We start from the raw sequence: 24,302 nt of genomic DNA on the forward strand, positions 1-24,302 counted from the left end.
TCCCTTCCAACCCTGATATTCTATGATTCTATGAAGTGCTTACAAGTTGTTTGGTCAGCCTTATCAACTCAGCTACTTTCAGTGAGGCAAGTCCATCTCCTTTACGACAGGTTGTGAACTACTCTGGGGGCACTGTGAACAAACTCCTCCTCCTTGTCACAGCTACTTTACAGACACTCAGAGAAATGCTTCTGAGTGTGACATCCTTTTGTGTGGGGTTTGGTTGCAGTGATGCTTGCTCAGAAAACAAATAGGAAAATTGTAATAAAAAAAATCGGTCTATTAGAAGGGGATGTGGGAAGTAGATATGCCTGTTTATAAACCAATCCCTATTGACAATACTGCGTGTTTTACTTGATTGATCTTACAGTAGTGTGTAGAGGTCCCAGTTAGGATTGTGCTAGGCACTGTACAATCACAGAACAAGAGACAGCCCTTATCTCTAAGAGCTCACAATCTGCCCACATTCCATTAGGAACATAATTTCTCTGTCCAATCAGGTAAACTGATGATTTTTACAAATCTATCTCAGTGTGTGCCAGGAGAAATGAATCCATTTTTTAAATGCAGAAAGTTAACCCCTAGCAGGCCTTCTTTCCCCATGCTGTATTCCCAATTCTGGCCGTCCTAGTAGAAATGTGGTAACAAGTCAGAAAATGATCGGCTCCAGTTGTGGTTACAAAAATATGACTTCCTGTCTGCGCAAAGGGCAAAAGCGAAGAAAGTTTCACCAGCCCTGTACATCCTTGAGCCTCAAGGCTCTTGGGGTTTCCTTAAAGCTGTGTGTGAAAATTGTGAATGGATTTGTGAGGCAACCTCTCTCACACACACACATCCCTCCAGACTTCACCACAGCCCAGGGAATGACCGGCCACAGTCAATGCCTATACACTGTGGGCTGTTAGAAACCCGTTGTTCCAGGAAGGGAGGAAAGCTCGGTGGGCTCCCAGTGCTGTTTAGGCTGGGATTTATGGGAGGCTCTGGGATGGGACGCAGCAGCCCCGCTACGGAGCAGAACAATCACCCAAGCGCTCGGCTCACGCCAGTACTTTGCAGAATGGGCATTTCAGGCATAACTTCGCTCCCTGCAGACAATCAGCTCCGGCTCACAGCATCACCCGTGCAACCCGCTCTGGCCTGCTCCCGGCAGCGGCAGCAGCAAACCTCCCGTCCCGCATATTCAGAGCAGACACAGGCACAAATCTCTCTGCCCCTGCCTGCCTTCCCTCCCTAGCCCGTCGGATCCCATATATAGTCATATCCACGGTCAAATGGCAGGCGGCAGCGAATGGGAGAGCAGAGGCTGGAGGTGGAAAAAAGCAGGGAGTGAGCGAGAGCCAGGGGGTAGGGACGAGGCCAGGGGGCGGGGGGGAGAAAAGCCCTCTCCAAAAAAGTATTGGATGGCTGGCTTGAGGAATGCAGGCAGCCCCCGTGGAACGTACATATCTGCGCGGTGCTGCCCGCCCGGCGCTCGCACTGCAGCCCGGCGCTTGGCCCAGCACAGACCCGCCTCCCGCAGCCCGCCCCGTCCCTTCCTCCGCCTGGGTCCCGTCCGTGCGTGTGGAGTCCTAGCCCGCCGCCACCATGGATGCCATCAAGAAGAAGATGCAGATGCTGAAGCTCGACAAGGAGAACGCCCTGGACCGAGCCGAGCAAGCCGAAGCGGACAAGAAGGCGGCGGAGGACAGGAGCAAGCAGGTCTGCATTTCGCCGCGTGTCCGCGCGCGAGTCCATAGGCATCGGCAGCGCCCCTCGGGGTCCTCGTGCAGCTCGCAGGCTGGAGCAGCAGTTTGGCCGTGTGGGCTCTTAACGTGCTCCTACCGGCTGGCTGGACGTTGCTAGTGGGATTCCCCTCCCCGCCCAAAGAGACCGAGTAACTCGAAAGAGCGGAATTTTCACACCAGTGGAGTAGATCTGAATAACTACCCGAGCCCTCCGAGGGATTTGGGGAGGGGGAAAGGGGAAAAAGGGTCAGACAGACTTAAAATGCTCTTTAAAGCCGGAATAAAGTGTAGAAATTAGCATCTTTGCTTTGATTTACCTAAATGCAAGTAAGCCCATGTGTTCCCCAGCCTCCTCTCCCCCATTTTATGCTAAGTATCTGAAAGCAGAAGTGTTCCCTTGCAAATGCGGTGCCGCATTCCAGATGTGTGCCACTCCTTTCATGGGATGGAGTTGCATTTTTTTAAATTGCATTTACTGGGAGGTTGGGGAAGGGAAGAGGGGGAAATACCCAGAAAAAATGTATCTGTGCATTGTATTTCCTCTGTGTGCGCCTAGTTTGAGGAGGACATTGTGCAATTGGAAAAGCAATTGCATGTGACGGAGGATACGAGGGACCAAGTGTTGGAGGAGCTACACAAGGCTGAGGAAAGCCTCTTCTCAGCAGAAGAGAAAGCCACCAAGGTAGCGTGCTTCTGCCAAGAGCAAAAGGGAATCTAACTCTTTCTCTCCTTTTCTCTCTCTCTCTCTGTCCGTCTGTCTTTTTCTGTCCCTCTGCACCCACACTTCTCCTTTGCGCGATCACATTGCCTGCTGCACCCTTTCTTCCCCCGCCTCCCTTTCCTTTCCTACCCCACCACTTTCCACCCGTCTCGCAGCTGGAGGACGAGTTGGTGGCTCTGCAAAAGAAGCTGAAAGGCACTGAGGATGAGCTGGACAAATACTCCGAGTCCCTGAAAGATGCTCAGGAAAAGCTGGAAGTGGCTGAGAAAAAGGCTGCGGACGTAAGTTAGCGCCCCCTCCCCCCATCCCGCGCCAATAGACACACACAACACCCTCTCTACCCTTCCAAACCCTACTGCCTTCTGCACAGGAGACATGCCTGTGCTTCAGTCCAGCTGCATCCCAGGGACATGCTTGCTATAGGGGCCAGGTGTTTCCTGGTCCACGCTGCCTTCTTGCATGAGGTGCACACACCATGAAAGGCACTGACATGGATTTCTGCTCACTCATCACATGTGCATTTCATGTGTACCCACCTCTCTAGACAGAGCTTGTAAGTAAAGGGTGGGGTGTTTATTTAGATGATTAAAAAGGGGCAGGGGAGAGAGGAAAAAATTACCATTTCTCCTATCTGAGAAAAGTGTTTGCAGTCATTTTAAAGATGTTATTATTAGTGAGTTAGTTGTGTCTATTGTTCCATAGGCCAAGAACTGTAAGGATTGCTGTTTTACTCTTAGTACAGGGTCTTTTAACATATACACAGCTACCTACTGGGGTACAAAAGAGGCCTAACATCAGCTAGGCCTTCACTGAAGCACTACAGCTTAGGTTACCATAACTCAGTGGTTCTTAAGTTGAAGGCCATCTCCTAGATTTTAATGTCTGGAGATACTTGAGGTTAATAATTCACCTGTTAAAGGATAAGACAGACCTCTGTGTGAAAATCATTCCGGAAGATGATACTTGCTAGGTCTGCAGTCAGTGGGATACAGATCTGGAGAGCAAGCTGGTGGTTATATATAGCTCAGTGCTTTATATGGTATAGTGTGAGAGCTTGCACCCCACCCAAACCCTCATCCCACCCACCTGTTTGCCCCTTGACAAGCATTAAATAGTTTCATGCATGTAGTATATCAGAATTTAGCATTTCTACAGCTTTACATCCAGATCCCTCTGGCCATCACTGTAGGATTCAATTCCCTATTAGTGACTTTCACCTCTGAATTCTAGGATTAGGTGATGCCAACTCTTCAAAATTGATAATGTATTTTCCCCCTTAACTCAGCTTTTAAAATGAATCTGTAAAAATAATAAAATTAGGAAGGAGTTTTAGAGATGATGATGAAGCAAAGTATTTTAGGTGCAGGGAAAATACTTTAGAGGGTGAAATGTAAACAAGAAAGATCTAATTGTGTGTGAAAGAAGACAATATATTTGTTTACTTTAAAAAAAATGTTTCAGCCACAGTATAGACTGTGCAAATGGTTTCTAATTTTCCGATAGAGCTCAGGGTCTTTAAGTGTGTGTGTGAGAGAGAGAGACTTTGTATAATATGGATCAGATGTCTTTCCTTCTTTCTCTGTATAAGGCTAAATGGATGAGAGGCAGCTCTCCGGCAGGACGTTTATTTAACTTGTTCAAAGGAGCCGCATAGAGATCCAGGGAGATATTCCTTATAAGGAAAAATATGCAAACTATTTGGGAATAGCTTGCCTAAAGAAGAAGGCAGGAGAGGGGAGAGAAATGTTACTAGATTGCTTTCATGAAAAGAGAGACGTCTACAGTGCAGTCATGATGCCATTTCCCTTTACTTGGAAGGAAAACACCATTTTGGAATTGGTGTGGAGAAAGCAGTTTTATTTGCAATAACCGCCCAAGCAGAGGGTAGCTAGGGTGACCTCGCTTGTTTTCTCTTCTAGACAAAGGCAGAGATTTAAAAGCTGCTCTGCAATACTGTGTTTCCCGGTGTATGCAATATCTCCTGTTGTGATAAGGTGTTGCGGGGAAGCAGATATGTAGAGTATCTTTGGGGCACAAATCGTTTATTCAGAGTATTCTTCCTCCTCCTGCACATCGGTCCAAGCTTTGAGAGATCTGTCACAGGAAGGGGAGGGGGAGAGCTCCTTGGGGTGGGCTCACATGAGGGGGTTAGGAAAATCAAATGACTCGCCACTTTAAACCACTTCCTGAGAGCCACCAACCCACCCTCCCTTGGCGGTAACACCCCCCTGTGCCGTGCTCTGAGATTTACAACCCTTTCCACTGCCTCCCTGGCAGGCTCCAGCCTCTGTGCCTTAAACCCCACCACGTGGCACATGCCGCCCAGCTTCCCGAGCGACTCAGTCAGCTAATCGGGCCCTTTGTCCCTACTCAGTATTGCTCTGCGATGTAGGGGGAGGGTGGGGAACTCCTGGCCTTCTACCCACTTTGGTTGGTGATTTTTCACCCACCGCCATCGTCCGTCCTCTCTTCTCGCTACTCACGCCTTGGGGAACAGCCCGCGGACAGAGGGTACGATGGGTCTCAATGTGGGCGGCAGGTGGCGCTGCCGCCCCTCGCTGCCGGGCTAGTTGCTCACTTCGCTCTGCAGCGCCCGTGCGCGAATGGAGGCAGCAGGACCGTGCACAGCGGCCCTGCAGAAATCCCTCTGCTCTGCACCCTGGCCCTGCCTCAGCAGCCGGTCTAGCGTCTCCCCGCCCTCCCCTCACTACACAGGCCATATTGCACCTGCCCGGTTCCCCTCCTCCGCACCGCCCGCGTCAGTCTGGGATCTTCTCCATCTCCACCCCCCACCCCATTGCACAGGCCATTCTGGATCCACCGGTGCCGAGCCCAGACTGGGTCCGTGTTTCCTCCATCCGCCTCCCCGCCGCGCCCATTGCAGAGCCTAGCCTGGGTCCTCCCCACCACGCCCCATTGCAGAGCCCAGCCTGGATCCATGCCCCTCCCCCCCTTGCAGAGTCCAAGGGTCCCTGTATCCTCCCTCCACCCCATCCCCCAGTACAGGGTCCAGCCTGGGTCCTACCCCCGCTCATTGCAGAGCCCAGCCTGGGTCCCTGAGTCCGTCCTCCCCCCCTAACCCCCACTGCAGAGCCCGGCCTGGGGCTCCCGCTCCTGCCCCCGCACACTCTCTGGGGCGCCCAGCCCAGCCCGCGCCGCAGCCCCGAGCGCTGTGCGGAGGCCGCCGGGCAGCGCAGGGGGAGGCGGGGGAACTTCCGGGGCCGAGGCGGGGCGAGGTGTAGCCGAGCCGCAGCGCAGGGAGCGGCGGCGGCGGCGGGCGGTGCGGAGCCGGGGCCATGGCGGGGCTGAGCTCGCTGGAGGCGGTGCGGAGGAAGATCCGGAGCCTGCAGCAGCAGGCGGACAGCGCCGAGGAGCAGGCGGGCAGCCTGCAGCGGGCCCTGGACCAGGAGCGGGCTCTGCGAGAGCAGGTACCGGACCCGGGCTAGCGCCTCCCAGGGCAGCTCCTGCCTTCTCGGTGGGGCCGGCGGCCCGGCCCTTTCCGCTCCTCTCCAGGGCTGTCTGCGCGCCCCATCCCCTCTGCCCTGCACCCCCAGGGAGATCCCCGCCTGCCCCTCCTCGGGCTGGGGGCAGGGAAGAGCTGGTTGCAGGGCAGGTTTCTTCTCTCTCCGTGCATGTGGTCTCTGCAGGGGCTGGGGTGGGAGCGTGTCTGTCGGGGAAGGGAAGGGCTGGGCTGGGCTTAGATCCGCAGCAGAACAACGGTATCCTGGAGACCAATCTCAGAGATGGTGGGAGAGACCACAGTAACGTATACCCGGAGGCTGTCCCCTGGTCCCCCTTCCCCCACCTTCTCATTCAGTTGTGTGCAGCTTTTAGGGCTAGGCAAGGGCACATACACCCCTTAACATAGTTTTTACACTGGCAAAGGTGTAGCTGGCCCTTTGCTGTGGGCTGTGTTCTGCTCAGTGGCCTAATGAGGCTTCATCATCTCAATCCCATTGTGAAACTCAGTGCCAGTGTTTGTGGTCCTCCTAATTCCAGGGAGGATAGCCTGTTCTTCAGAATTGTGATCACTGGTGTATAGCAGTCTGTACCTGACTGGAATGGTTGGAAATTTCAGAAGTATTTCTTTTTGCATTCCTTTGCCTGGACAACCTAGACTTAGAGATTTCATTGACAGGTTTTTCTAACAAAATGGTTACTTTAAATGCTATTTCCATTTTTATCTGAAGAATGTAACATCAGGCTTTAGACAGACACCTCAAGACAAATATAATTTTTAGCAAGTATAATTTGGATTTCAGATAAGTTCTAGATAATTGTGGCTATCAGTCTAAAATGTTGAGTTTAAAAATGAAAGATGCTGAAGATATTTTAGGTAGACTAAGTTGTTTAATATAAATGTTCATGCTAAGGAACGCTGAACAAAATGTTCAAAGTTGGGTGCTTACAGTGGGGTTCTAAGTTTATAACAGGCATCTAAATAAGTGGCCTGATTTTCTGAAGTGCTGGGTACCTACAGCTCCCATTGAGGTAAGTGCTCAGCTCTTCTGAAAATCAGGTTACTTTTACTTAGGTGACTATGAACTGAGGGCATAACTTTAGGCAGACAGTTATGAGCATTTGGCAACAATGTCTCTAAATGCTATACAAACCTCTGTGTCTAAGGTGTCTATATGGCCCACATTACCCTAGTATCTAAGTGTCTCACAGTCTTTAACATATTTATCCTCACAGCACCCCATGACATAGAGAAGTGCTATTATCCCCATTCTACAGATGGGTAACCGAGGCACAGAGAAACTAAATGACTTCCCCAAGGTCACACAGGAAGTCTATAAGAACAGTAGGGAAGTGAACCTGGATCTACTGAGGCCCAGGGTAATGCCTTAACCATCCTTCCTCTCTCTAAAGTGAACAAACTTTTTTCAGGCCAGCAAATGGTTTAAAGGTCAGTGAATGGCTTAGGTATAAAAAGTAGGAACCAAGATACTCTTTACAGAAATATTTGTTTTGCTCAGGTTTTTATACAAAATAAATTACAAAAAAAGGAGAGAGCATCACTCAGTATGTGTCTAGGGATGTAGTTTTGTCTAGTGATTACTGGAAGTTCTATTCTTTGTTTTGCCACTGACCTGTGGTAATGCTTTTAGTATCTCTGTACGTAAAGTGTATACTAAAAATTTACCTCACAGAGGTGGTTTGTGTCTTCAGTGTGTATAGAAAACTTTGTTCTTTGATATCACTTATCAGCATTCATTTATTTCATTATAATAGAAAAACTGGTTATAGCGTCCTTTCCCTATAATCTGGAATTTTGTGTGTGTTCTAGTCTAGGCAGTAAATGCACAAGTGTGTTATCTGATATCCATCAGCAAGTGGAATGCTTCCTGATTGGTTGCAGATGGCCTTCTCAGAGACAACAGTGATGGCTCATTCAAATCTGTAACAGTACTTTACATTCTCACAGGTCACTTCACATACCATTTTCACAGTTAGAGGCAGTTCATGTTAGAGGCAGTTCATGTCATAGTTTTGCTGATTTAATAGTTCCCATATTAAATATCCTTAAACATGGATTCCTCTTCTAAGAACTTGAGAACAATAATAAGATTCCTGGAGTAAAAGGATCCTGATTTCCCCAGTTGAGGTAATAGCTTGATTACTGTGGAATCTTTTAAGTATATGACTAGTTTTGCTACTAAATTATTAGGGCCTGATCTTACACTACTGAAAACAGTGGCAGTTTTGCCACAGACTTCACTGGAAGCTGGATCAAATCCATATGAGCGGTCTTAACTATTTTATCAAGTGTTGTCATTAGAGGAAGTTAGAGGTTTTCTTCCTTTCCTGGAATATTTTATTTAGATTGTGGAAATTCTCCAGAATTTATGTGCATGATATTTTAAGTGTCTTTGAAATGATAACAGCACTGATGTGAATAAATGGAGAAAACAGAAGTGATGGGCACCTCTAAATATGTGGCTCTGCTATATGAAATAAGCATCCATGCCGAAGCTGCACTCTGACTCCATTTTTCTTCCCAAAGTGGGAACTGCTGCAGCAAGCAGTCTACATGATCCTTTCCATAGTGATTGCTTGACTTGTATGGCATGTGACCAGCTAGATATTTTTTTCTTTTGTGCAAGGTACAGATATGCAAACAATAAAAAAGCTAAAGCTCTAGCCAACCGATACCATAGTTTACCACTTTTGAACACTAAACCAGATTATTTTCTTGCACCATTGGCTGCCGTTTTCTTAAAATAGAACAAGTGAATGATTCTTCAGTCTACCCCTCCCCCCAGTTTTACACATTGCTAGTGACCACATTTGATAATACATTTTGCACTCCACCCCAATCTGTTATATGATTAGCTGGAAAACAAAATCTTCTTTACACTGAACAATAATTAACACAAAGCAGTATATTATTCATCTCATCTCTCACTGTAAGTGTGCAGTATATTGTGAATGCTCTAGCACCAATGCAAAAGGTTGTGTTTATCTGTTAGCCATGGGAGTGCCCCTCCATGTCATCAGTAATTTTTTCCTTTCCTTACCATATAAGGACAGAAGTCCTGCTCTGCAGCAGAATAACTTAGGCCTTATAAGGCTAGTTGGTAAACCCTTGGTGAGTTACTGCTTGTAGAACAGGAAGTAAGAACTTGAACTTTAATCATCCTGTGTTTCCTAAGTATGTTGTATGCGCTTATCACATTAAGAATAGTTTTAACATAATTGTTAACTTGTGATATTACCACTTTCCCAAGGTGTTTTTAGACTAACATTTGCAAACCCCTTCCCCCATAAAAAAATGTACTTTTCAAGTTAAAATATCCAAGTGCTTTTCATAAAACTCTTGCTCTTAAATAAGAGTTCTGAGTTCTGTAGTTTGTCGCTAGGGAAAGAATAAAATTGGAGGTAAAACTGACAGGGATTTATTTATTTATTTATTGGCCCTAGTCCTGCAGTCCTACTGTCAATGCTCCCATTGACTTCAAATAGATTACCGATTTGTGCCCTTGTTGCGTGTGCATAATTTCATTCATTCTAGTGGTGGTTGTTCATCAAAGGATAGATGCTGTCCAGTATGTAAGCTATCCTCATTTACACCTTGTACAATGTGGTCCTGGTTCTTGACAAGCGTTCCTAGACACTACTGGAATACAAATATTATTATTGTTGTTGTTATGGCTGCAAATGATGGATCCTAAAAAACGTTAATTGCAAAAAGGCACTGACTTGTACCTTTGCCATGAAATAAATGTATAGTTTCAATTAGATGCAATGGCAGGCACCATAATCACACTTCTTTGTTAGAGCAAAGTTAATAAATGTTGAAATAGTTTTCAGTACATTAAAAGTCATTTGTATTCCTGGAAGTAATGTTCCTTTTAAAATAGTGACCCTTTATTCTAAACACTACTGCCCTTCATATCCTTTGGAAAGAAACAGAGAGGCTTAATAAGGGAGTTGTTTACAAAATGCTGTCACAGTACTTACTCTGTGACTAGAACAAGTGTAGCTTGGAAAATGTCAGAAGTGAAAGCTTGTAAAGATAAGAGCCACATAGTCTTGGTGTAAATGTTACACAGAAGATTAAGCAAATATCTAATGCAAGTAAAGCAAAGCAGAGGGTGATATGCAGATAACATTATGAAAATATGTAACCAAATGTGTCGTGAGAGTTGGTGAGGCCAGGATTCCTGTGTTAAACTGACATAGGCTAGACTCTTGTTTTTCAGCCTTGTATCCCTTCCCGTGAACAAAACTCGTTAGTATCCAGCACTCCGTGTTTTCTTTTTTGGGTTTTTTTTTAATGTTCTGTTCACTCTTTGTGAGCTGGATATTTGCAAATACCATCACCCATGTATTGTAATTTTGGGTGTTTCCTCTATGCCTTGTCATAGAGTTGCTGCTTCCTACCTTTCTTAAGATCAAGGAAATATTCATAGAACTTCTGTTCTTAAAATAAGGGCAAGTTCCCACATACAGATTCAAGATAGAGGATTTAAAACCCTTTATATTCCTATGATATGTTGTTCCGGGTAAAATGGGCAAAACGTAATTTTGACATTGTTTAATGTTTAAGTAAAGATTCTCATCTCTGTAATCTGAGGATACATGCAAGCTAAATATCTAGTAACCAAAAAATAAACATTACTCACAGAACACTTGTGTTTCTTAGGGCACATGGTACAGTATTTAGGTATTTCATATAAGGTGAAAGATCGATCAGTTGTCCTCCATTATGAGATAACTACACAATTTAATGAAGGAGTAGGAGAGAGAGAGAGAGAGAACACAAGTGAATGTGTGCATGCACATCTGTAGAGATATAAAAAATATCTGGCCACTTAACCAGTTAGACTAGTGTTCTCTTTTACTACATTCTCCCAACTGTTGTTCTAAAACCATCTAAATGGTTCTTTATAAAAGAAGACTCTTAGGTTGTACTATGGATTTATTTTCTTTACTGCTTCTAATTAGGCTGAGAGCGATGTAGCTTCTCTGAACAGACGTATCCAGCTGGTTGAGGAAGAGTTGGATCGTGCTCAGGAGCGTTTGGCAACTGCTCTGCAGAAGCTGGAGGAGGCTGAGAAGGCAGCAGATGAGAGTGAAAGGTGGGTATGGCCTAATTCATGTTCTCATTTGAGCAGCAAGCTATCTTTATGACAAGCCAAGTATTGTCCAGATGAGGAGTGGATAAAAATAAATTAACCACCTTTCTATATCTTGTGATTGGATGTAATCTTCTGTGCCTTTACATGAGTTGACTTCAGTCAGTTAAAATGTGTCTGGAGGGACGTGTTGAACGTGCAGGCTTTAGTCCTTGTTTATGTCACGTTTTGAGATAACTCTTTACAGATATCCTGTGACCATTAGGCTTGGTGCTTTGGCGTTTGATGTGTTGTGCTACCTCTTGGGAGAACCAGGTTAATCCAACCCCAAGGCCAGGAGTTCTGTGGTGGTAGTGCACACTCAGTCTCCTGATGGGAAACTGTAGACTGCATCTCTCCTGAGCATCCAACTGAAAAGCCCACCCAGAGACAAGCAAGCCTTTGAAGAGACTGCTACTCTGCCTGTTCATATGGTTTGTGCATTAATGCAGTTTTGTGTGCTTTCATGGCCAAGGAAGGGGAGAGAAACAGTCGGTCCAGATAGGGATTTGAGTTAGGGTTTTCAAAAACACTTAAGTGAGTTAGGAGCCCAAGGACTAAGTGCTTTTGAAAATCCCACCTGTAGACTTGTAAAATTATATTTAATACCCATAATAGTGCCTTTTGTCTGGAAAGGTCGCTAAACATTTTCGAGACTCACTTTACACCATTATTCATTATGCAGCCACCTTTTGAGGTGGGAAGCATTTGACAGACACACAGCACATTGCACAACAGTTGGGGAAGGGAATTTTGGTCTAGCAAACGGGCAAATCCTGGCTCTTGAAAAAATGCTAAATGTTTTGTTTGTGCGGATCAGAAAGGATATTAGGTCCTAAGGTCCAGATACAGCAGATCACAACAAACTCTATTTATCTACCTCAGAAAAATACCCAGCAGGGATTTGAACATGAAGTGCCAGAGAGTTGAGGTTTAAGCTACATATTGTCTTTAGTCACTTTCTTAGGACATCAGAAGCAAGTCCCTTTTATCATGCACCTTTGGGTGAGGGAGCACTTTCACTGAATTGAAGAAAAATGTGGTCAGGCTGCTGATTGCAAACTTTCATGCAATGCTGAGTTGTGCAAGCAGCATAACGAACCACTCTTGTTTAATTCAGATACCACCAGTTTCTTTTCGGCTTCCTACATGGAAGCACGCAGGGAGTCAGGACTAGACCAGAGAAGTTTTGCCTCACAGTCTGTAAAATAAAACGACCTCTCTGACATGCTGCATCCATCTAAGTCTGCTGTCATAGAAAGATGCACTCCAAATGGTGTAGGGATTGGAGATAAACTAGGAAGCACTAAGCTTAGTATTTCCTGTTTTTCCTGACTTTCAGAGGAATGAAGGTCATTGAGAACAGAGCCCAGAAGGATGAGGAGAAAATGGAAATCCAGGAGATCCAGCTTAAAGAGGCCAAGCACATTGCTGAGGAGGCTGACCGCAAGTATGAAGAGGTCAGTTCCGGAGTGCAAATCACAGAGCTGAGGCCTTAGAGGCTTTGACTACAGTTTTTCTCTTTTGTTTGCCTTAGAAGTACAAGAGGTCACAAGCATTCCTGTCGATAAGAGAGCAGCATTGTTCCCACAAAGAATTGATATGAGAAATAGGCTCCTGAGTGCCTCAAGAGACAAAACTGTGACTTGTCTGCTGGAGACCTGATCCACACTCAGATTCCACTGCACAGTATGAGTGGAGATCTGTGCTCATTTCTTAGCAGAGAGTAGCCCACTGCACAGAACCATATTTGATAAAATGGCAGACAAAAATGGACAATAATAGCACAGACAAGATGAAATGCATGTTGGCCTGTCCATCATTCTAGTATGTGATATCATCACCTCACATACCAAGATGCTGGTGCGTCGCTATGATTGCTACAAAATGACTGAGAGAAGGATCACTGCTGTCTTCAGAGAGGCTATAAAAAGAAAAACTTATTTTTAATCTGTCATGTTGGTGAATGGGAGTTAGGGGACATGAAAATCCTGGTCAGGTGATGCAGTCAGGCCCATATGAGTAACCAGGGTCTAGTGCAGGCAGGAGATTTCCTTGAATCAATAATTCTGGGAGAAGTGTGTTGTCCCTGTACGTAGACCATTACAGTGAGAGATATTATCCAAGGCTTTGGCTGCACTAGCATATAGTGTGCAGTCATGTGTGGGGTGTTTTTTTTTATTTGCCTTACTCTAGGTGGCTCGTAAGCTGGTGATCATTGAGAGCGATCTGGAGCGTGCTGAGGAACGTGCTGAACTGTCAGAAGGGTAAGTGCTGTGACTTCCCAGAGAGGTGTGTGAGATGCTGCGAGACAGTGACTATATTTGCATGAGATATTGGCAGTACACTTCTTTGTGTTCAGCTCAAAGCTATGTTTTGCTCATTTACTGTAACGATTGAGATAAATGTTAAACACCAAAGTAAACGTGTGTGTAGATGTATGTGTGTGCGTGTGTTTTTTGTCACTGCATGCCCTACCTGCACACTGATTTTGTGAATGGCTTTTGTGCATTTCATGTGTTCACTAACAGCCAAGTCCGACAGCTGGAAGAACAATTAAGAATAATGGATCAAACCTTGAAAGCATTAATGGCTGCAGAGGATAAGGTACTGATACTAATATACAGTTTTCAGGTTTAACTGCAACCCAAGTCTTTGATGAGCTTTCATAGCTGTTAGTTCACTCAGTAATGATGAATGAACCTTCACTGCACTCTCTACTCTCTTTGCATCTTGCTTTGGTGGCTTTCTTTGGTCTTTTTAATTTTATTTTATTTATTTAACCTTTACAACTGATCTTTTGGCAGCCAAAAAGAAGCTGAACTATCTCATATTTAAAGGGTCTGTCAGTACTTCCAAGTAAGCCTGGTGCTATAGGTAACTTGTTTGTAATAGGGTTTGTTTTTGTTTTTTAAAGAGAATTCTGGCATTGTAATGAATTGCTTTCAAGTTGTGATGGATTCAGCTGCTTTTTAGGCCGTTCTTTTGCTCTGTAATTCAGTTTTCATTTTTCTCAATCTTTCTCCCCCCTTTTTTTCCTATTTCTTTTGCTTGACTGATCTCCCACCTGCCCCCTTTCCTGCCTCTGTTCCAAAATAATAGCAAATGTGCTGAGCTTGAAGAGGAGTTGAAAACTGTGACCAACAACCTGAAGTCGCTGGAGGCTCAGGCTGAGAAGGTAGGCTAGAGCCTTAAACCCCAGTGGCCTGGATTTTTATGCATTGTCCTTAAATGTTTACACTGTATTTCAATAAGGCTTTTGGTAAATGGAAATATTTAGATTTGTTACTTAGATACTATCAGGCCATTGCCAGAAATCTGACATTAATTCAAGTACGTAATCAAAATATGCATAACATTAATTATCCATCAGTGTTACTTAAAACTTTATATTTATAGCTATAAAATGCAATTTGTGCGCTAAGATACTTACTTTTTCCAACTTGTCCTCCTACCTTAAAATTATAGTACCAAATGCTGCCCTGAGTTACCACTCTGCAACTTGGGCAAAATGTGGCCCTTTTAATAAATGAGAGCAAGACCGTTATGTCTTGAAAGATAAATTAAAGTACTTCCATACCTAGAACTAGTACAGTATATGGTTATCATTACAGTGTAAGATTGTCATATATGTTGTATTTTCATTAGAAAATATTTTGTCTGACATCTGATGCTCTTTCTAATTACAGTACTCACAGAAGGAAGACAAATATGAAGAGGAGATTAAGATCCTGACTGACAAATTGAAGGAGGTAAAATTAGAATAATCCTGTATTAATGGATTTTATGATACTGCTCTGACTGATGTGAAATTAACGTGTCAGTGTGGAAAATAGCATAATGTTAGGTGCCAGCATCAAAGCTATAGCACATTAGACAATATTGGAGGATGATTGTGATTTTACACCTATTTCCTATTATTCTGTCATTGAACAGAATTTTTTTTCTCATACTCGTTGTTGCCTTTGTATTTGTAAATATCATGAAAGTTTCCTACAGTCATTTGTATAGTTTTTGACCTTGTGTGTTTTTTTAACTCCAGGCTGAGACCCGTGCTGAATTTGCTGAGAGGTCAGTAACCAAGCTGGAGAAGAGCATCGACGACTTAGAAGGTACGATTGTGCTTTATTTTTCACACTTCCTGCGGAATAGAAAGCTGATATTCACCCATGGGCTTCATCTAGTGCCCAATCCTACAAATCTTTATTCCATTGACTAGTCCCATGCAAATAAGTGGGACTACTCACATAACTAAAATGGGCAGGATAAGACCCTACATTAATGAAGTGTTTTCCAGTCCAAATTTATTACTCAATTAAACTTTTTCGCTGGACAGTGTTTTGCTCTTGCCTGTTTCTTGTTCTTTGATATTCTAAGACTTTTTGCTTTAAACTCTTCTACTTGGATATTCAGATAAGGAAAATGATCAGATGGCAAATGTTGTTAATATGCTAGTTTAATTACTTTACAATATCAGCAACGAGTAGTATGTTGTTATAATTAGGAATATTGAGTTAATTTCATTTATGACTGAGATAAGTGCAGGTCAGGGCAACTATTTCACGACATAAAACAGCTGCTATTTTCAGTGAAGTTAATGGATTGTATACACATTCAGGAGCACAGCCTATTTAACCTCACAAAGTTTGCTTTTAGGGTCCAATAAATCTATCAGAATCGCAGTAAAGAGAATAGAATTCTCTTTTATCTTGAGAATAGAATTCAATAGTGCTTTGTAATTAAAGGTTAAGCTATATGAGATTTACTCGTAAAATTGTTTTAACTTTTTCAGTATTGTTAAGAAGCTTAATTGCTTGATATAGGAAGCTGACTTGTGCAAGAGGTCTTTAAAGGTTATAAAAGAGCCAGCCAGCTGCAGAGAATTTATGGTCACTTTCTCAGTTATTAAAAAAAAAAGAGAAAGAAAGAAAGAGAAAAATAAGATTCTTGGGAAGAACTAACCCTCTGGAAAAGCCTGAGGGTATGACATCATACAAAACCCAAAACATCTTTTGAAGGCAGAAGTGAGATACCTGGTTCTCCCTAAGCACCATTTTCAAGCCTGTTCTCTCTGCTGCTGGCTTGTAGCTCATTGCATGTACCTTGATAACTTGTATAATGCAAGTTAAATACAGTTTAGGGAAATGGGAATTATTTTTTCGTTGCACACTTTATTTTCTTCAGCTTTATCTATATCTCAGCTTGGCTTACTGAAGATGCAGTAATTTTAATTGACTTTTCACATAAAGCTGTTCACCATTTGTATTACTTCCTTATTTATATATTGTTTGTTTTGTTCTCTGCCTGCCACACCACTTACTTCTGTGCACTGTTCCCCTTTTTTGATGCTGTTTCCGGATGGTGTCCCATGCCACCACCTTCACCTTCCATCACCTGATCATTCTCCATTTCCTTTCACCTCTGCCTTCCCTGGTGAATATTAGATGAGTTATATTCTCAGAAACTGAAGTACAAAGCAATCAGCGAGGAGCTGGACCACGCTCTCAATGATATGACTTCCATGTAAATGTCCTCTCAACCTGTGCCTGCACCTGCTTCTCTACCCTCATGATTGTTTAGTTGCAGCCTTGCAAAATTATACTTGCTCACTCTTTAGGGGGAGGAATATGTTGAATGGGTGTGATTGGGTGTTAAAGCATCGTTAGTATTTTCTTCATCATGCTAAAGGGTGGACAAGTATTGTGCCTGGCCTGGTAAATTTTCTGACAATTTTGCAAGGCTGGCTTAATCAACTCACTTTTACCCATTTGTTTTGTATCCATGACCTTGCTTTCACTTGCAGTTATCTGGCTCGTTTCCCTTTGGTTGTTCTTTTACTTTCCACTTCTGAGTTCACTTCTGTTCAAGAATTTCTACAGTGCTCATCATTTTGAAGTTGCCAAAAGATAAGAGTCTCCTTATATGCCATACAGAGAGTACTTTCTACAGAGAATGTTTTTCATTTTATCATAGTGATTACCTCTTTAAGGCCATTTTTAAAAATAGAAGTGACAGCTGTTGGGATGTGGGTTATTTCTGTGAAGAGCATTTGAAAAATAAACCTTCCCATATTTGAAAGAAAGTAGTTTGAGAGAAAAAGCGGTGGAAATATAGAGTATTGGCTTGAGTAAAAAGGCAGAAGTTTTTACTTTGAGCAGAAAAAATGAAAAAGTGGTAAAATTGCAAGATACATAGGGTCTGGCCGACCAATATCTTGTTTGGTTGGTATAGTGTTGTTCAAGCAGACTGAATTTTCTTGCGTGCTTTGAAGACATTGAACAGAAGTCAGCTATGCAGAAACCTTTACATTCTCTCTCCCCTCCCCATACTGATAACTCTCATGTGCACTAATTTTTTTTGAAATTGAGATCAGAAAACCCTGAACACTTGTGGCTCTGTCTAAAGCACACCTATCTGCAGATGTTACTTTCAATTTCTACACTTCAGTTTCAGAGTTCAACACGTTTTAGCCTTTGGTTAGAGCCACAAGTGTTTTTTTTGCATGTTGTGAAGGTTTTACATTTTTTCCCCCTGTTTAATTTTTTTAAGCATCCCTAAATATACAAATTATGATATTTTTTCCCCTAACTTCCCAGTGTTGGAACTCCTTGGTTGTGGTCTAATATTATCTGTTTTGTATGTTTTGATTCTAAGCCCAGAAATACAATTCCACACAGTGATTTATCACACTAATATCCTTATAAACAGTTTGTAGGACTGTAACAGCTTTATCTCCATTTACAGAGAACAACATGCAGTGCCTTGTATGCAAAATCTTCTCGCTAACAATTGTAGCATAATTTAAATTTGGGAGATTTCCAATTTGAAAGTAGGCTTAAAATCTGAGACAACACCATAGACTTTGAAGATTTCATAACTATAACTGCATTTCTGTAATTAGCTTTGAATTATAGGTAACTTTTTTTTGTAAGTGGAGTTTAACAAATGGAACAATAATCAGGAATTGACTCTCAGCTATAAATACATTTCTCTATAGATATTTAAACGGAGGCATTGCTATAGCGTTCCAAAAGGAGGTGTGGTGTGATATTTCACTAGTATTCATCTTGGCATGTTTGCTTCCATGTGCTATTGCTGCTGCTTTCTGAATTCTTTCCATTATGCCACTTTTATTTCCCACCTTTTATCTTCATGCAGATAAATTTCTTTGCTTCACCTCTCCAAAGATATCTTCATCAAGCTGGATAAACCACCTTTCCAAGCTCTTGGATGTTTCACGGGTTCATTGTCCTGTCCTCCAGCTTATTCTTTGCATTTAGCATCCTGACTCAGGACATTGCTCTCTTCGTGCCTTCTATTGTACAGAAACTCTACTTCTTTCAATGTAAAATAAACATCCCACTGTGTAAGATGTATCCCTTTTGCTATTCCTTTGCCTTTTATTTATTTAAATTATCATTTCAACTATTAATCAAATTAAAAATCTGCTTTTTTTGCCATTAAGGATTTATTTTTTCTTTTCTTTTCTTTTTCTGCTGCTCCTTCCTCCCCCTCCTCACTGACCCCAGCAAACATCTTGCCAGAATATCAAACAATGCAGAATTTAAAAATGAAAAATACCAGTCTGTGGCATAATAATGCTACTCTTGGCTATCTTAAATTGGTCGCTTTTGTAACGCAATCCTCATTTTCTCTCAAATTAAAATTCAGATGATATGACTTAGTTTAGTGGTTTTTTAGTATGATTGTTAAGCCAAAATCTGCAAGGACACAGCTCCCACTAGGGTCATTCGGTCGTGGGAACATAGCTGAGAGTACAGTTTGGTCCTTAAGTGCTTGACAGTTGTGTTTTTCTAGAGAGTCCAAAATTTCCTACTACATTGAAGTCTTGATGTGGAAGACTTCCTGCATTATATAAGTTTGTTGTTTAACTTCTAGTAAAAGAACTTTAGCATCAGGTGAAAAATCCTATGTTTGTGTTTTTTTTTCTTTCCAAAATAAGATAACTAAATGTCCTTATCTGTGTTCATTAACAATGTGGGTTATGGAATTTTAAAAATTGATTTATCTATCACCATAGGTACTGTAAGTTTACTTTTTACATTTCACTGGGGACATGAAAATACAATAGTTTCACTTTCATTCTTAGTCAATTTCACAGACTGTGCTAGCACAAAGCTGCAAGTTCCAGTTGCAGAGACTTCAGGGGAATGTTTTTAAATCTGAACAAAAAAAAATGTCATTGTCATGTATAATTAAATTCTTTCCATTGATCTCAGGTTTTGTAAAATTTTGTCTGACAAAACCTAAATGATGGGTTCAGATTGACCTGACAGTGTTCCTTTTAAATACAAAACACTAAATATTGACGTTTCTTGCTCTCCTACTGTAATGTACAACTAAGCCTTAATGCTGCTTCAGGAGGACTTATGTTCATTGTAACTATTTTACCTTAATTTACTTCACAATGGAAAAAGTCCTTTTTTAAACAGCTTTACATTAAAGTGAATATCAATTTAAACTGAACTGACTACTAATTATTCCTTTCATTTTATTTTGTTGCTAAAGTTCTAATGCTCAAAATGTTAATAAGCTCTGGCCAATGTACTTGAGCTTGAATTTGAGGGTGCTCCATTTTAAAGTTGTAGAACAGTAACTTTTTAATTTGGAAAAACAATGAGGAGTCCTTGTGGCACCTTGGAGACTAACAAATTTATTTGGGCATGAGCTTTCGTGGGCTAGAACCCACTTCATCACTTCATGCATTTGATGAAGTAGGTTCTAGCCCACAAAAGCTTATGCACAAATAAATTTGTTAGTCTCTAAGGGGCCACAAGGACTCCTCGTTGGTTTTGCTGATACAGACTATAACATGGCTACCACTTTGAAAGCTTTTTAATTTGGCTATGTCTCAGTCCAATTTAAAAGATACCCATCAAGTAACCTTGTGTAGAGCTTTTTCATTTATATTTTTAAAACCTGCCATTAGTTGCAATTCTCCATGAGGCTTGAAAATACTTCCTTCATCCCTCCCTGCTGTTTCTTCACATTTTGTAATTACTCCTCACTCCCCTCATTTTTTGAATAGAATTGGAAATTACCTCTTCCCCTTTTCTTTAATACCTTCATCTCATGCGATCTTGTCAGCTCAGTATATCTGTTTGTTCACCCACGTTACTGCTTATTAGAAAAAGCTCTGGAACCAGCTGGAGGGAACACAATGGGTTTATTTATTTATTGTAACTTCAGTAGAGTCTAACCAGATAGTTGCTATGATTGTGAAGATTGTCCAGATTATAAACATACTTATTTTTAAACTTGACTATGGCCTTGCCAGTGGTTTTTCTTTCTTTTCTTTTTCTAATTTAAATCTACTAGTTATCAAGGTTAAAAGGCCCTATTTGGCTTTTTCCCTTTTTTTTGTATAAATTTAAAAGTTAGTGAATTAAGCACAAGATCAACATTTCCAAGTGTGGCTAGTTATTTTAGGACTAGTCTCAGTTTGGGCACACAGAAAGATTGGGAATCCTTACTTCAATGATTTATATAACTGTAGTTTTGACTGATGCAGGTAAACATTCAGATTTTCATTCAAATTGTAACACAGTATTGTTTGTATAACCACTAAATACATTTTGGCATTCAAAATGGAAGCTTAGCTACATCTAGGTTTGGATACAGTTTCCAAGTGTATGTTAATATAAACCGTTGAATGGGAATAGAAAAAGTAAAAGAAGGAAATTGAGGCAGTCTGGTAGTGGTGTTCTGGTATATCCTCTGATCTTACTCTCCTGGTGAGTGGAGCCTGGGTTCTCAGGAGGAGCAATTGGTGATTGCCTCTGATTACACAAGTGCGTCCTACAAACTAATTCATTGCAAGGTCTTGCCATCTTTGTGAGGTGCTAGACACCTATCTTCTAGGGGGAAAGCACTGCTGTTGCAGCTATCAAGAAAGGTAAAAGAAGCAAAATGGATGGTTTCCCCACAGTTGAATAAGTTGCGGAGTAAGGATGTTCAGAAACCTGTAGCTGTGGATGTTTTCTCCAGACTTGAAAATCAACTCTGTTAATGGTCCTTTACTAGTTTGCCGTACTCAAGCAACACATTCACCCGTGAATTTGCATGCTATCATTTCACCTATAACACGAAAGGTGTCTTTTGTGAAAGCTGTCAAAGGGGCATTTGTGAGGTTTTTTTTATTCCAGTTTAAAGGCCTCAAAATCTCCCTATTTCAATAGCCGAGAAATACACTTTCTTTTCCTAAAGTACCATTTCAGCTACCAAATTGCGCAATAAAGGGAACATGCAGTGAAGTATGTGGGGCTTGAGCAAATTCCTGTTGAACTTAATGGTAAAACTGCAATGGGAGACTCAGTAGAAAAGCTCCATTGATTTCAGTGTGACTTGAATTGAGCCAAGAAATAGTATGCTGTTGACGAATGCATTTCTGCTGCAGTAAGGGCTGATTATACTATTGCTTTTAGTCAGCTAGTATTGAATACGATTCTGCCATCTCTTCTCCATTTGTAAGGAGTCATGGCATTCATAAAACAAGTAAACCCTATGTACATTGCTCATGTATGTGAATTTAAGCTAGGAAGTTTGTTCCATGTGGCTTCACTGAGAATACTGTAGCAATGGTCCCATTTTTCTTCCTGTTTTCCTGACTTACAAGCCTACTCCACAAAAGGGGTCTTAGAGAAATCCTTTATAGATTGTAAACTGTTTCTTGAGCTTTGGAGTAGGTATTTAGTCATCAGAGAACTAGAATATAAAGAGATTCCTAAGGTAAAGAATTTCTCTCAATGTGTAACTAGTTACTGAACTGTCTGTGGTGTGACTAGTTTCTTTATTAACTCTTGCTCTCCTGTTTCTCTGTCTAATCTTTGTTCATTCTGCCTCTCTTTTTCTTCTAACCTGCTTGCTGACTGTACAGACCAACTCTACCAGCAACTTGAGCAAAACAGTCGCCTAACTAATGAACTAAAGTTGGCATTGAATGAGGATTAAGCTTTAGTGTGAATAAACTTAGTTGTGTCTAAACAAACTTACTCTGAAGTTCCTCAGGAATGAATGAGTCAAGGTAGAAATATGCAAGAAACCTATAAATTGATTTCCAAGATATTGTAACTGCTGTAAATTAATGGATGAAATTCTCAATTCACTCTTTGGGAAAGAAGTGCAAGTGGAAGAAGTAACACTTCTGATAAGGCTCCCATAGTATCTTGGAGCAGCCACAAATTCTTCCTTTGCCTGTGCAATAGTTTCTTTCCACTTCAATACCAGTTACAGTAAGTAGCTGATGATATTTTAAAAACGAACCCCCCTCTTTGTAGAGAGATCATAATCCTTTTTAGCTGATGTCACAAATTGGAATTTTACTGGTAACTAGGGGAAGAATATTAGCCAAGATTCAGGTTTCAAAACCAAAATAAAACATATTCCCAGCTATTTTGTATCTGGAAATGTAATGCACTGTTTTGAATTACAATAAAATTGGCTTGTATTTGAATAAAAGCTTCCTGAAATAGGAACCCCTTTTGGAAATACCTGGTCAGTTTAGAGGTACGCTTGCATTAGAATAAAGTCAGTTTTACTGGCTTCTGGTAGCATGTAGCTCCAGAACATTGTGCTCACATACTGTATCATGTAAGAGTGTTAAATGACTGTTCTCGGGGGGGGGAGTGTGCATGCAACATAAAACTACTAACTGCCAATAAAACTGCTGTTAGTTTATTTAACAGCTGATATAACTTGTTAATTTCAGTTTTTGGTTCTTTTGTTCTCATTCTCTGCAAGTTCTGAATTATAATGTGACTTCAAAAGTGTGGAACTGCCTAGAATACAGATTAACGAATTCTGTCATTTATTGTTACCCTGTTCATTAAAAAAAGTTTAAAACTCCCCATTTCCACAGCACATGGCATCTGGAACTTACAAAAATCTAGTCTATTTTTGGCAGTGTGTTGTTTTTAACAGAACAGTTCAAAACTTGCATCACTTGCAGTTCATGTTGTTAGTTTGGACCATTCCCTAGTTGTCTTGGCTGGGAACATTGGTATTTATGAGCATGTACACTACTTATCATAATAAACCCCTCCATTATAAGTGATGATTGCATGCCTTCATGTAAAGAAAATTTGTGTGTCCAAAGAGCTGCTATTCACATTTTGATTTTCTAATCCCATAACAGAGAAAGTGGCCCATGCCAAAGAAGAAAACCTTAGTATGCATCAGATGCTGGATCAAACTTTACTGGAGTTAAACAACATGTGAAAACCTCCTTAGCTGCAACCACATATATATTTCTTTGTTTTTACACCTGCTTGCCATGAAACCCCTTAAACATGTTTTTATTTTAGTTTCACCACAGTCACAGGAAGATCTGCTAAATACTAGGCAGGGGTCAGGGAAACACCAAAATGGGCAAGCCATATGCAGGTTGAACTATTCTATTATGGTTTCAATGTGCCATTTCCCGATATAATGTTGCCTACACTTTGTAGAGAGTTCAGCAACACCAGTATGCTTAGTCTGTCCAGGCATCTTTGATGTGTCAGAAAGAATACCACCTCAAGTGCCAGCTATATATTTAACAGGACAGTTAATGTTGGAGAGACAAATCAGGTGTGGACTGGTGCTACTTTGAACAAAAGGTACAGCTGTGGTCTTTTGTTTGATATTGTACAATTCAGAAGTTAGTCCAGCATGGTAATTTATTTTATCTGAGTTTTATTGAGCTGTGCTAATTCAATAAAACCAAGGATTTGTAAGCCACAAACAATATTTAAGACTTTTTGGTTTTTCGCTTGTATACTTGCAGCTCATTACAAATGTGTAGGTCAGCATTTCAACTTGAGTATCCATTCCATTGTATTTTTCATGTTGAAATGAAAGATTAAGTAAATTCCGGAGAAAACATAAATTTGGGAGATTGTTTTAAAATGTATTTTATTTGTGTGGAATTGGGGGGAATTTATAAATTGGTATTTGCCTCACGTTATTTTACGCACATATTGAGCAGTTTTAAAAGTATACCTGTATGTAAACATTGTATAATGATATGAAATAAAACGCACATTTTAGGACATTTTTTAAAATTTTGCTGTCCTGTGATTTATATTTTTAATCTTTTCAGCTTTTTGTCTATGTAAATCATGAATATGCATGGCTATGGCTCATCGGGATAAAATATATTGACAAGCTGGCTTTCCATCTTCTCTAAAAGAAAAATGAAAACAATGCCAAAATGAATAACCTATTACATTTTGTTTG

General features: G+C 41.5%; 1 protein-coding gene across 19 annotated transcripts; it reads left to right on the forward strand.

Moving 5' to 3' along the window:
* The first annotated feature begins 1,419 nt into the window (after positions 1–1,419).
* Positions 1,420–23,808, forward strand: TPM1 (tropomyosin 1). 19 transcript variants are annotated; one of them, XM_039490349.1, is made up of 10 exons: positions 1,424–1,698; positions 2,281–2,406; positions 10,897–11,030; positions 12,409–12,526; positions 13,263–13,333; positions 14,169–14,244; positions 14,756–14,818; positions 15,109–15,178; positions 16,511–16,589; positions 18,225–19,668. In XM_039490349.1, exons 1-10 carry the CDS (start codon positions 1,585–1,587, stop codon positions 18,226–18,228), a joined length of 855 nt encoding a protein of 284 aa, XP_039346283.1. In that variant the 5' UTR covers positions 1,424–1,584; the 3' UTR covers positions 18,229–19,668. The 19 variants fall into 19 exon arrangements, with proteins under 19 accessions (XP_039346286.1, XP_039346283.1, XP_039346284.1 ...); XM_039490358.1 differs by lacking the exons at positions 16,511–16,589; positions 18,225–19,668 and adding exons at positions 2,601–2,726; positions 23,221–23,808 and having other exon boundaries at positions 1,428–1,698; XM_039490346.1 differs by lacking the exons at positions 2,281–2,406; positions 14,169–14,244 and adding exons at positions 2,601–2,726; positions 13,598–13,673 and having other exon boundaries at positions 1,433–1,698.
* The last annotated feature ends 494 nt before the right edge of the window (positions 23,809–24,302 follow it).

This window comes from Mauremys reevesii, linkage group 10, assembly GCF_016161935.1.
Source record: "Mauremys reevesii isolate NIE-2019 linkage group 10, ASM1616193v1, whole genome shotgun sequence".
In the NCBI taxonomy this organism is placed as follows: domain Eukaryota; kingdom Metazoa; phylum Chordata; order Testudines; family Geoemydidae; genus Mauremys; species Mauremys reevesii.

Bases quoted from the DNA above. Each gene is read 5' to 3' on its own strand.
- TPM1 (XM_039490358.1), top strand. From the start codon at position 1,585: ATGGATGCCATCAAGAAGAAGATGCAGATGCTGAAGCTCGACAAGGAG. The intron at 2,727-10,896 runs GTAAGTTAGCGC...GCTTCTAATTAG, and splicing joins CTGAGAAAAAGGCTGCGGAC to GCTGAGAGCGATGTAGCTTC. The intron at 11,031-12,408 runs GTGGGTATGGCC...CCTGACTTTCAG, and splicing joins GCAGCAGATGAGAGTGAAAG to AGGAATGAAGGTCATTGAGA.